Here is a 13,417-nt window from a genome sequence, read left to right on the forward strand (position 1 = left end):
GAGAGTGTTCTTAGATATGTTTGAAACGCGAGTTAGGATTCCACAGTCGAAAAATTTGTCAGAATTTTGTAAATTCTTTTATAAAGACACGTCTATGAATAAATTCCATCCACGAGAAAATGGACTTTTTAAAAACAACAAAAATTGTTTTGAACTTTGGATAATATAGATTATTGATAAAGGTAGTACCAAATTTCTTGCGACACATCGTCTCTCAAAGCGCCATTATGGTTTGATAAGCAAACCCACTGATAGTTGATAGCAACTTCTCATAAATTTGAAGAATTATTTAATTATGAAGAAAAAACAATTATAACGAAGCCCTATATGGCTACGAGACAATTTATAGGCGTTAATCAGTTCGATTCGTTTCTATTTAAGACTTCTTCAGACTTTTAATAGGTGAATATTATGATTCAGCTAATGCACAATTTCCAGCAGTAATTCTTTTACTTAAATTATTGTGATTCTCTACATTTTCTGAATCTATTCGTGAAACACTTACGCTTGAATCTTGTACAGATAAATGTTTGTATTTTGCCTCCATTATATGTAATTATGTTGGCATAGCAACAATAAGAAACAACAATAACATGACATATTTTTAAAAATATTGTCAAGTCAAATATAAAGAGAAATTAAAGATTTAATAAATAAAAAATTTTTTGCAATGTTTCGTCCAGAAAATAAAATAGTCGTTGAAAATGGCAACGATACAATTTTTACAACATACGTAGCAATGGAAGATTTACTGGATAAATTAATGTTATTGCATTACGAACCAGAATTTGTAAAGAATTTAAAAATGAAGCCATTAAATCGGTTTGTAATCTAGAATTTATGTATTTAATGTTTATTTCAAAATGTTTACAAATTTTTAGACATTATTTCGTAGTGCAAAGAAACCCAGGCGAACAGTTCTTTATGTTTACCTCACTATCGGCGTGGTTAATTAAGAAATTGGGTCGTTCATTTGACGAACCTCAAGAGTATGATGATCCTAATGCTACAATTGCTAGTATTTTGGAAGTTATTCGAGAAATAGTGAGTTTTAGTAAAAGAGAGAATATTTTGCAAAGTTTTTCTTTTTTATTAAAAATTTTAGGGTGTTGTGGTTGATTTTCCGCCCAATAAATTAAAACAAGGATTTGGAGAACAAGTTATATATGTTTTGAATCAGTTAGCTAATGCTGTCTTACAGAAGAACAACTTTTTATGGAATAAGTATGTTTGCAAATATTTCAAAAATAACAACAACGGTTTTCAAAATTATTGAAGAAAATCGAACTCACCACTTCTTATAAACATTAATCCACAAGTGGTGTTTAAAATGGTTGCTTATTCTTGAAGTAGTACAAAAATTAATAATAATTGTAATTACAGGCCCGAAATAGTCTCTGAACAAGAACCTGAACCAGAAATCGCTGAAGATGATTCCGAATTAATCTTAGATCGTGTGGAAGAAGAAATGGCAGCGGGATCGTATTCAGAACCATCCGATGACGAAGCAATGTTTCGTATTGATGATGTCTCAAAACTCTCCAATAAAAAAGATAAAAATCAAGAAATTGTATTATCAAATGTTGATTCAGAATCATGGCGATTAGAATTAGAACGTATTTTACCTCAATTAAAAGTAACCGTACGAACAGATGGTCGTGAATGGCGAGCACATTTAGAACAAATGAAAAATCATCGAGCTGGGATTGAAGAAGCTCTAACCACAACACAAAGTCAATTAGATAAATTACAAACAGATATTTCAATGAATTTGGAGAAAATACAAAATCGTGAGAAATATATGAATAGTCATTTGGAACCAATTTTGGAGCAGTATCGGCAATTAAAAGATGAAGTATCAAAAATTAATGATCATTATAAAAGTGTTAGTGGAGGAGTTACAGAACGTACACGAGAATTAACTCAACTTACGGATCAATTGGATACAGTTAAACAGCAAATGGAAGAACGAGGAGCTTCTATGACAGATGGAAGTAAGTTTGAAATTCAATACAAAAGCAAATAGTAATCTAAACAAAAAAGCATTTTGAATTTATGTTGGTAGAATTTTTGTCTCCATAAAATATTCATCTTGTCGTTTTAGTATCGTGTAAGCTCTATGCTCTCGTGCGATCTCGAGTTCCTTCCACATGTGCCAGTAAAATGCTACCAACACCCTAAAATTGACATGATTTCTAAGGTCTATTTCCACCTTCTCATACCAGCGATAGTGTGACTTTGACGCTTTCTATTCTCTATATTTGTGCATCATTGTTCCATTCGCAAAATGTGTCTTAACCAATAAGGACTTTGAGATTAAGCAAAGCGTACGGTATCTTTGATTTTAAGGATCTTTTCAGTTTCGAAAACACATTTCGCCTCCACATTCCATTATCGTTGACGCCTCCATAATTTCTATTATATAAAAGTTGTGCAGTTATAAGCGGTGACATTTACATTATGATTGTCCAAATTTGAGTTTTCTTTAAGTCTTTACTGAAATTTGTTTTTTCAGAGAACGAGTAGCCAAACTTTCTGATTCAAATTACCCAGAAAATATCGTTTTTTATAATATAATTAATTAATAAAATTTACATATGCCATTGAAATATAAGATTACTGCAAACGTAATTAATATTAAGACTTTTAATTTGTGTGATAAAAATTTCAACACACAATAATTTTAAGGAGTATGTACATTTTTTAATATTGTTATTTTTTTTTAGCACCACTCATAAATATTAAAAAGGCTGTTTCAAATATAAAATCAGAAATCAAAGAAATGGACATTCGTATCGGAGTTTTACAAAGTATTTATTTACAATCGAAAATTCGTGATAAACGTTTACTAGATCAAAATTTAAGTAGTCCTCATAGTAATATTAATTCTTATGTAAATTTAGTTATGTAAATAAAATAATAAATGAATAATAAAATTACAATTGTTATTAATTTATTAAGAAAAAAAAAGAATTCTACTTTAAAATGGAGCGCTCAGATGATTGTATAATAAGATGGTGCCACCTAGGCGGTAAAAATAGTAAATGATATGTTCGTGTGATTATATTCGTGATATTCGTTGAATAGTATAGATATAGAGAGCGACCTACAGACCCGGCTGAGAGCCGTGACAGGGCTCGTTCGAGGATTTGCAGCCGTATAGCTTCAATTCGGTAGGAGCAGCTGTAGTTACCGTGAATACTTGTGTGGGTGCGGGATAGATAAGACGTTGTTCTGAACGTCATATAAACATTGTACAGAGATATTACATACATCTTGTCATTTTAGATAATGATAATAAGAATAATAAGACAGTACCTGACACAAACGTGATCATTCACTAATCAATTGGATCATATTTACAATAATAAAATAAATAAATTTGAATTATTAGCGGGAATGTTCAAAGATATTATGTGTGTATTATTATAAATAAAATACCAGGCCATTTCATAAAAAAATATTCATATTAAAGAATGTTTTCATTTTATATAAGTTATGTCACTCCTAAATGTTGTTAGGTCATGTGGGACCATTAAATGTTATGTTTGTAACCTGTTGTGTTTTCGATTTTCTTTGTAACGTTATTGGGGTTTTATTAAGGATTATGTGAAATGTGTGAGCAGTGACCAGTGACGTAGTGACAGGAGGGGAGGGCATGGCCACCCAACCGGGGGGCAAGTCTGCGACCGTAGTCTCACCCCCAGTTAATGCTGTTTCGTTGAAGCCTGTGGAAGTTCCTCAGGCTTTACAGGACGGTGAAAAATTTATAAAATGGGACGAGGTAAGACTAAAATCTTGCAGTCAATTTTTTTTTTTTACCTATATTGTTTTTAAATACTTAAGTCAAAGGTATTAACTATTAAGTAACCTTGTAAATAGTATTAAATAAAAATAATAAGTTTTATATGACAATAATTTCAAAGAATTACTGTGGTCAGACTTAGTAAAATGATGTATCTAATTTTTTTTATAAGTATTTTTTGCATCACGATTTTTATAATAAAAATTATCATCAAATTGTATTTTTAAAACTAAATTCTGATAATCCGTAGGTGATGAAAATATTCAAGAGAAATGTTTCAAAATTCAAAATAAATTTTAATTGTATAATTAATGATTGTACTAATTAAAGATTTAAATTTAAAATTGACCCATTTTTTATATTGCTAGAAAAAAATTGGGTCAATATTATGAATTAAAATAATAAAATATTATTGTTTTTAAAATTATCTATTCAGTATTTACAAAGACCGATTAATTCGGAATATTACTTATGTTGTGTTTGAAAAATTTTAATATTTAAAAAATCTTTAAAAAAATAAATCAACTGTATGAGACAAATTAATTTTGAAGGGTTCCGTATCGTAACAATAAAAATTGTTTGCTGATAGTTGGTACCTACATTGTTGACTGTCTTTTCAGTTTTTTATTTTCTTTTTTCCACTTCTTTCTCAATTTGTGCAATAAATAAGAAATATCAGTAGTGAGAAAGAAAATTTAAATTTTCAAAATAATAATTTTAGGTCCGATTATGTTTTTTTTTTTTTTGTCGAAAAATCCACATTTTGTTTTTTCGATCTTTTCTTCTATCTATTACCGTTTAAAATATCTATCTTCGTACCCAAATTTACAGACCGATTTTGGTGAATGACGAACTCAATGACACGTATAGGCGGCTCTCAAATATCTTCTGTCGGTATTAGCATTGCAGGACTAATTAGGAAAATGGACTAATTAGATGATCATACGGTCATATAAGTATATATATCGCATAAGGAAACAAAAAGAGATCCTAAAAGTAGGTAAGGTTATGCATCCTTAGTATTTAAAAATTTTAGGTACGGAGGAAATATAAATGAAACTCAGACTTATGTTTTGAAATATTCTTCGACTTCCTAAATCAGAAAAATCTTCGAAGCGAGTTTTTTTTTAAAAAAAAACCGCACATTCAAAAAAATTTGCTTTATTTTCAGTAAAAATGTCACTAATTTAGTGACGAGTAATAAAAAGTCTAGAGAGTTGGGAGTTTTCTATAAAAAATTTTTCATTTCCCTAAACGATGACATCATCTTTAAATATATTTCGATGTACTTAATTACTAAGATGGCGTATTGTAATTAAAGTTTAAGCTAGGCACTATAGTTTTAAGATGTATTGTATTTATTGTAACCTGTCGAAGTTAATAAATTATTTTTTAAACTCAAGCAGTTTTCAAAGTAATAATTTTTGAAGAACCTAATCATAAGAACACTATAAAACTAATGAAAAATTTGATTTCCTTATTTTAGTTTTTTGATGTTTCTGTTAAAAGTGTTTTTTTTTTATTTGTTATGGTCATTCAGTTTTCTATAATTTTGAAGAAATTACTAGGAGAGATATCATCTGTTGATTTTCGTTTAAAATAAAAATGTGTGTTTGTTTTAGTCTACTAGCCATAAAAATGACAAATTTAGATATACCTCAAGTAAAAAACACATATGTGTTTGTATAAACTTTGCACTGAGGTGAAAAATAATGACTAATATATTATATTTGTATTAAAATAGATTATTATATATATTATACAGACACTTACTAAAATTAAATATTTGCCGAAGGGCCTTATTTGAAAACAAATAGGAATCTTGGCAAAGCCGCAATCAAATCATTTACTTTTTAAAGTCAATCAATTCAAAGTTATTTGAATTGTTTACAAGATAAAGCTAGGGTTTCGTGAGAGAGCTTGTGGTCGTAATGTACCGGGGAATATGTAAATTACATGACTTTGATATTGGGAAAATAAATGAAGTCAATATGGTTGTCATAAGTCGCATTAAATTCAAGTCTTAAAAGAGCATTTAAAACTGTTATTTGTAAAACATTTTATGAAAAATGACAACTTCTTCTAAACATAAGTTGTATAAATCACAATTAGGCGTTAGCGAGATAAATTTGAGGGAGAAAGAATAGACTTTTATCCTAAATTTGAATTGGTTATACGTTACATTAGTATCTGATTAACACCAAGAAAGTATTATTTTAAAAAACCAATTCAAATTTACTTCTACAAGTGAAATTTACAAAATTTAAAAAACCCCCGACAAATTTTTCGGTAACGGAACCCTAAACTTGCACTTGAAACATAAATAAGAACACTCTCCGTTACATTACACATAGCTAAGAATACTCTCCGTTTTAATTATCTTTCAAACGAAACCAAAAAAATTAAAGCAGGTCATCCATTAAGACGCTACGGTGCCACAGACAGACACACACATATAGCGGGCAAACTTATAACACTTCTTTTTTTTAGTTCGGGGGCTAAAAACAGTGTAGAGTGTCATGGCGACTTGAATGACATCCAACTGTGACAATCATTTTTGTATATGCAATTTTACATGTTTTTGTATTTGTAAGCTTACATAGCCTTTCATATGGTGTGACGTAGTACCTTCGAAGTACATCTGATTGGTATTTGCTGTCACGTGACCAGATGTATAAAACCAGATGATTTTAAAGAATTTATTTTAAAAAAAATTCTTATATTTTATAAAAATTAATTTTGTGTTTTGTTAACTACATGATTAATCATTAGAAACTTTTATCCAATCGATTTATCCTTAGTGGACGAAAGCCTATTGCCCAGAATGCCTTGAAGAATTATTTCGGAAGATTACAATTATTCAACGAGCCAAATACTAATCGTGAAGATCAGTGGCGGATCCACGAGAGGGGGTTTCAAGTTCAACCTTCCCCTACGTACTCATTATTAATATGCTATGTTATACAGTGAATCTTCAAAATATATGGTTAAAAATCTTAAAAAAAAGGAAAATGATAAAATCCTGCTGCTGACGCAATCTTCGGTACATTTCGTTGATTTCCTCGTTTCCTCTTTTCCAATACGTTTTAAACTATCAAAGAGGCAAAAATTAAAATGAACAGCATCAATATATAGACTGCAAAATTCTCTATCGATCAGTATACACCAGGACACAGCAGAATAAATATTTATTGAGATTTGGAGCTACAAAAACACATGACATTAAAAACACAAAGCTTTTGAAACAACCTAATAATTGGTTTTCAGTCCTTTTTTTTGGGGGGAGGGGGGTTGATTTAAGCTTCTAATATAGAGCCAAATTCCTTTTTGGAAATGCCAATTCCCTTCAATATATTGATGTTAAGAACCCATGCTAACAATCAATCTAATTTAAAATATGATGGTGCACTTTTTTGAAGTCTTTGTACATTGCAAATAGTAATTTTGTATTTTGATAAAACATACGCCATAAAATGATGACGTATTATATAGGTGTGAAAACCGCAATAGAATTGGGTCAATAGTTCCTGAGATTAGCTTTTATAAAGTCATCAATAATAATCGCCTACAAATGCAACAAATATTATATCAACGTTTGATATGAACACATAAGTAAAATAGCAAAAATTTTTGACGTTCAGTTTATACAGTGGCGCTTCTTAATAAATTATACCAGTAAATAAGTTCATACTTCAATCATCTTAGGGTTTAACCTCGGAATCTAACGGAATAAGCTGAATTTTTGTATAAACCTCTATTTTGATAGTACAAATGTTGTGTTAAAAGTCACATGCGTGCGCGTCGATATTCAAAATCAAAAGGCTCGAAAATCAGTTTTTTGTGAATATGTCGTTTCTTTTGCCTTCAGTCGCATTAACATTTATTATAAAAGTTGTAGAGGATAAAATTTGCTATAAATTTTGCCGGAAACTTTTTTTTGTACGTTTAAACGTTTTTGAAATAGATGATGGTGCGCATAGCTTACCGTACTTCAATGCTGGGTCAATATTTATAAATATAAGGTATTAAATAATTATTTAAGTAGTATATAATGAATAATTATGAAAAAAACCGCATAATAGATTGGGATTCACGATAGACCCTGTCTATTATACGGTTATTTTTACTACTTAAATAATTATTTAATACCATATATTTATAAATATTGACCCAGCACTAAGGTACGTATAGGTCAGCGCTCTATCTTCTGCGCCCTCTATTTCAAAAACGGTCCAACATATAAAAAAGCTTTCAGACAAACAGTATCTCAGCGAGACGTACTTTAGTGCAGGGTCAATATTTATAAATATAATGTATTAAATAATCACCAACTGAGTGATTAGTCAATCATCGCTTAACTTCAACAAATATTAAGAAAAGAAGGCACAAGAGCGGAAAGCATGGCTCTCCATAATCCTAAGTTGAGGTTCTCAAATTTCGTCCAGAGAACTCACAAATACTAATTGTTACTTTTTAAATTCAAGAATTCTGCAATTTTTTAAAATATTGACTGAAAACTAACGTTCTTTTTCACTTCAATAAGCAGGGTGAATTATAAATAACATCTCTAGTAATTGTTGTAACGCCACTGGCAATATGACGGTAAATGTAATATGTAAAGCTCGTTGTTTGACGAATGCTTTGACAAATTATTCATTAATCGACACAAATATTCGTTCTATTGTCATTTTATCAATATTGCAAATATTTTAAAGGATTCCGTACTAAATAATTTGGTCATTCAGTCTATATTTGGTTTGATATAAACATTCATTTTTCGATTTGATTTATATTGCAGTACACATTATAGTGGATCTTGGAAATTATAAACAGTTTTTCAATTATAAACAGTGGAAATCAAGAACACCGATAACTTGCTTGTACCGATAACTTAGTCAAAAATATAACTTCCCGCAAGAAATTGTAATAAAATTTTCCACGCACCTTTATCATATACCTTTCAGAATTAATTATTCCGTAGCGGACATTACTTAATAGTTTCTGGGAGATTTAATTCCTTGCGCCTGTATATTGTACCACATGCTGCCTGTCTTATTGAGCCCCACCATTTTCCAAATTCTTATTATTATACATTATCCTATCAATCTAAAGATTCTATACCCAATCTCCAAATGAGAACATTATACTTTGTAGAAAGTTTAACTGAATGTTTCCAACCCCAACAAGTCTTAAATGAAACTATCCACTGTTTTCTACACGTCCAGCTGGAAGAATCTGGTAGCAAGCAACAGCTCTGAAGATTTTTTAAAACCAAACTTACTATTATTACCAAATCTTCCGTTTCTTCATATTTTGCCAAATCCATGCTATGCTGGTGCCAATTATATGAAAAATTATGAACATTGAACAAAAGTGTCCAATTTTTACTGAAACCATTATTTAAGCTGACATAAAAAGTTAAAATATTATGCAAAGATCGTATATTAAAAATTGACATACTTTTTTTATTTTTTAAATGTTATAATAATTCTGTAATTAAACCAAAATGTATCAATGCCATAAGATTGTTTAATTCGATTTTCGAGGCAAATAAAATAACCATGGGCTCATGTAGCTTTTGGTTTAAGGGGGCTAGGATAAAACATGAATTATTGGTCTAGAGGGGATACAAAATTAAAAGTAATTATTCCCGCATAAGTAGTCCCGATAGCAGTATTTCCACATATACATATAGATAGCTAAGTAAATTCATGGTAAATCCAGATCCAGGGGGGTCGAAGCACTAAATTGCCCTCTCCTCGATAACTCCATGAAAACAGCCTTCTATTAGCACTGCTCCCCTTCTTAATCTAGAGTTGTTCCAGGGAGGCTTAAGACAAGGCCGCTGTTTTCAGCCATACAGTTTTGTTATCTATAATGGTAATACAAAAGCCATTAGCCAATCATAAACATTTGAACAGTATGAAATAACGATGATTTTTTTCGCATTTCTAAACAAAATATGAAAATACCGTAAAATTAATTAACCTCGGTTGTAAACCACTAATTAAACAGAATTCTTACATGAATGAGCTTTTAAGTCAAAAAAATCATTTATATTCCCTACTCTTCTCTATCCTAATTTCTCGCTAAGAATTTACCGCTGATCACCATGCGTCGCTGATCATGATGAATACAAGGTCGATCTTCGCCCATCTGAGAACAAGATGAGACATATTTTGGATAAAATTTTCTTGATTTTTAAACACTCCTATCATAGTTTTTCTATCGAAAAGTGTTAGTGCTATTTTTAATTAAATTAATTTTTTCCATGAATTTTTTTTTCAGTCAAGCCTTTATCATTATTTTCGTAATTAAATTGTCTTTCATCTGATACCAATTTCCATTGGTCAACAGATCGGTGTCACTACCTACATTGACTTATCTATTCATATGGTATGGAGAGGTTTACACCAATCTGTTAATCAATCGAAATTGGTATCAGAAGAAAGATAATTTAATTATGAAAATATGGCATAGGCTTGCCCGAAAAAAATCGTTCATGGAAAAAATTGATTAAAAATAATTTAATTAAAAAAAATCGATGAACATTTTTGAATAGAAAAACCATGATAGGAGTGTCAAAAATCAATCAATAAAATATCATAAAAATATGTTTCAGTTGGGTGAGGATCGATTTTATTCCGTCTCTTGTAATATCTCAAACTGATACTCTGTTTTTCCGGTACTTAAAATTAGTGAATTCTGATGGGCCCTATTTTGAATTTTATACAATATTGGCTACTGTATATTTTAAAAATGTGTTTGTTTCAACATGAATTAATTAATAGGGTCTCGTATCAAATAATTTCACAAAATGTTTTACTTCTATTAATAATTTAAAATGGGTCATTTTTATAGCATGTATAGTAGAACTATGCATAGTATATTAAGTTTAGTCCCAAGTTTGTAACGCTTAAAAATATTGATGATACGAAAAAAATTTTGGTATAGCCGTTCATAGAATCACCTAATTAGTCCATTTCCGGTTGTCTGTCTGTCTGTCTGTCTGTCTGTCATCTGTCTGTCCGTCTGTCACCACGATTACTCAAAAACGAAAAGAGATATCAAGCTGAAATTTTTATAGCGTGCTGAGGACGTAAAAAGTGAGGTTAAGTTCGTAAATGAGCAACATAGGTCAGTTGGGTCTTGTAAACCGTTAGAGATAGAACAAAAGTTAAAATGTAAAAATGTTCCTTATTAAAAATTAAACTACTTTTGTTTGAAACATTTTCTCATAAACATCACTGTTTACCCGTGAGAGCGCAAATTGTATAGTATCTATTATATAGTATGTAAGTTATATATGTATGTGTAATGTGACAGAGACAGATTTCAACAATTTATTCAGTCAATTGTTTGTTTTCACTTGTTATAATTATCTATTGCGGTTTAGTATAATTAACGGTAGATAAGCAAATTTTTCAAGTATACAGACATATTTTTTCTGTTTACGACCACGCTAGATGCTACAGTATGTCACCGCGGACCAGTTAAGTGTGAATATGCATCATTACTCACTAAATGGATATTTAAAATTCTCATGTGTTGTTGTTAAAATGTTTGTTAAATGAATTCATATTTTTTTATGAGCTATTGTTTATTTTAAATGGCATGTGTATGTTTGGACTATGATGTTATACACTGTATTATAGCCTCTCACACTATTAAATTCATAGATGCTATATTTTTTTCAATGAAATACCTGTATACAGTCCTGTATTTAGTTTATTATTCCGCTTGATTTAGCTTTATTTATGTAAAGCTTCCACAACAGAGAAATTAATTAGAGTGCTTTAGTCTCAAAAGTCCCCAGCTCGAAACTAGTAGGTAACGGGCTTCGATACTGACAGCTATAGTTTATCGTTGATAATCAATAGAATGACCAAGCTAACTGGCGAAAGTTTTCTGTAACTTCCATCCTCAAATACCCTGTGAATAAAACAAGTGAAAATATAATAAACAAGTGAAAACAAGCAATTGACGGAGTTAATCGTTGGAATACCCTGTATAGAAAGTATTGAATGTAATAATATTAATAATAATAATAATGGGGTTAAATCTCCGTTTCTCTGACATATACGTGTTTATGGAAGGGCATTTATTTTTTATAGCAATTTTATAGCAAATTACTTTTTGAAGCATTGTTTTTACTAGAAAGTGAAGAACGATACAATTTAAATTACACAGGTTTTAGGGAAGTTTGATTTTGAGCTTAATACAAAGAGTCGCGTAAATCCGGCACTGTTAAAAAATAGGAGGTACTGGATTATTATAATTTTCGGATTACTGGATTGTTTAGAAAAGTTCATGATTAGAGTAAAGCATTTCATAATGTACTAATTTAATAATGGAATGTATGTATGTATTATATGAGTAGGGAGCTATAGAGGAGGCCCTGATTGAGGGTACCAGATTATTTTACGTGCCAAAATTTTTAAGTACCGGATTAGTGGGACTCTACTATACTTATCAATGACATTAACTAAAAACAACAAATTTTCTGTTTATATAAAAATATTTGTTACAAAATGTACTTAGCTGTTTGGTTTTATTTTGACCTTTGGGAAATTTGTTATTGTTTTAATTTTATTTGATAATTTTTTCCTTTTATATCAATCAAAATTACTTAATTGTTTTTAATGTCCAAAATTAATTGTCGATAATTTGTTTATCGACGGAAAAGTTTAAAAACTACCCACCTCAACTTTGTAATTTCAAATAGCACTTCCTTCTTTGTGATACCTCATTTGAAGAGGCATTAAATTATCTCTTTAACTGTGATAAAAAAAATGAAATCGTTCGATTGATTCTTAAGATAGACTACACAGAAGATGGAGGGTATAAAATCAATCTTCTGGGTAGTCTATTTTAAGAACCAATCGATCAATTTCATTTTTTTAATCATAGTTAAACAGAGAATTTTATGCCCTAAAGAAAAAATTCTTTAACAAAAAATGTCAAGGGCAATAGAAGACATTCGTCTGTGCCCATGACTTTTACCTACAGATATCGATAAACATTAAGCGTATTTTCTTTCGATCAAGTGCGTTAATGAAATATTTTAAATTCGCATTTTCTCCAAAAGCTAACGTTTTTCAAAAAAATGTAAAAAAACAATTGTTAATTTTTGTATTAGGATCAATTTTCTAATTTAAAGTGTTATTCTATCTCTTACCATTTAGAATGTAAATTGGCTATTAAAGCAACTCGAAGAACTAGATCCAATTCAATGGCAAAACATGATGTATTCCATCATAGTCTACAATTTTTGTTAAGGTCATTTTTAATAGGTGGCGGTCACCGTATATATGCCTTATCTGCATATATCTATTTATTTCTTGTTGTACGTACTTTGGCTCTCTGGCATGCTACACTTTATCCTACTTGCAATAGTTAATATATCCTAACGATAAACCGGTGTTGCGAACATTAATTTCCTATAATTAATAATTAGAGAATAATAATCATCTTCGAATTGCAATTAAGATAGAACACAAAGCTTATATAATTCAATAAGAATTTACGATTGTGTATTATAATAATAATTAGTTAGAGGTGGTCTGTCTCTCTACATGTATTTGCTTTCTCAATTAAACCAATAATGAAATT

At 30.0% G+C, this 13,417-nt stretch overlaps 2 protein-coding genes across 4 annotated transcripts in view; both read left to right on the forward strand.

Moving 5' to 3' along the window:
• The first annotated feature begins 670 nt into the window (after positions 1-670).
• Positions 671-2,911, forward strand: LOC123296204 (intraflagellar transport protein 57 homolog). Its single transcript, XM_044877664.1, has 5 exons — positions 671-822; positions 882-1,044; positions 1,106-1,224; positions 1,384-1,994; positions 2,727-2,911. The coding sequence occupies exons 1-5, from the start codon at positions 671-673 to the stop codon at positions 2,909-2,911; spliced, it is 1,230 nt and encodes a 409-aa protein (XP_044733599.1).
• Positions 2,912-3,182: 271 nt separating this feature from the next.
• The window catches only part of LOC123294881 (1-phosphatidylinositol 4,5-bisphosphate phosphodiesterase classes I and II), a 347,646-nt gene continuing 337,411 nt past the window's right edge, over positions 3,183-13,417 (forward strand). For all 3 annotated transcript variants that reach the window (XM_044876065.1, XM_044876066.1, XM_044876067.1), the window contains exon 1: positions 3,183-3,784. In XM_044876065.1, coding sequence (XP_044732000.1) covers positions 3,659-3,784 — 126 coding nt within the window. In that variant the 5' untranslated portion in view covers positions 3,183-3,658. The remainder of the gene's footprint in view (positions 3,785-13,417) is intronic.

This window comes from Chrysoperla carnea, chromosome 3 (genome assembly GCF_905475395.1).
Source record: "Chrysoperla carnea chromosome 3, inChrCarn1.1, whole genome shotgun sequence".
Taxonomy (NCBI): domain Eukaryota; kingdom Metazoa; phylum Arthropoda; class Insecta; order Neuroptera; family Chrysopidae; genus Chrysoperla; species Chrysoperla carnea.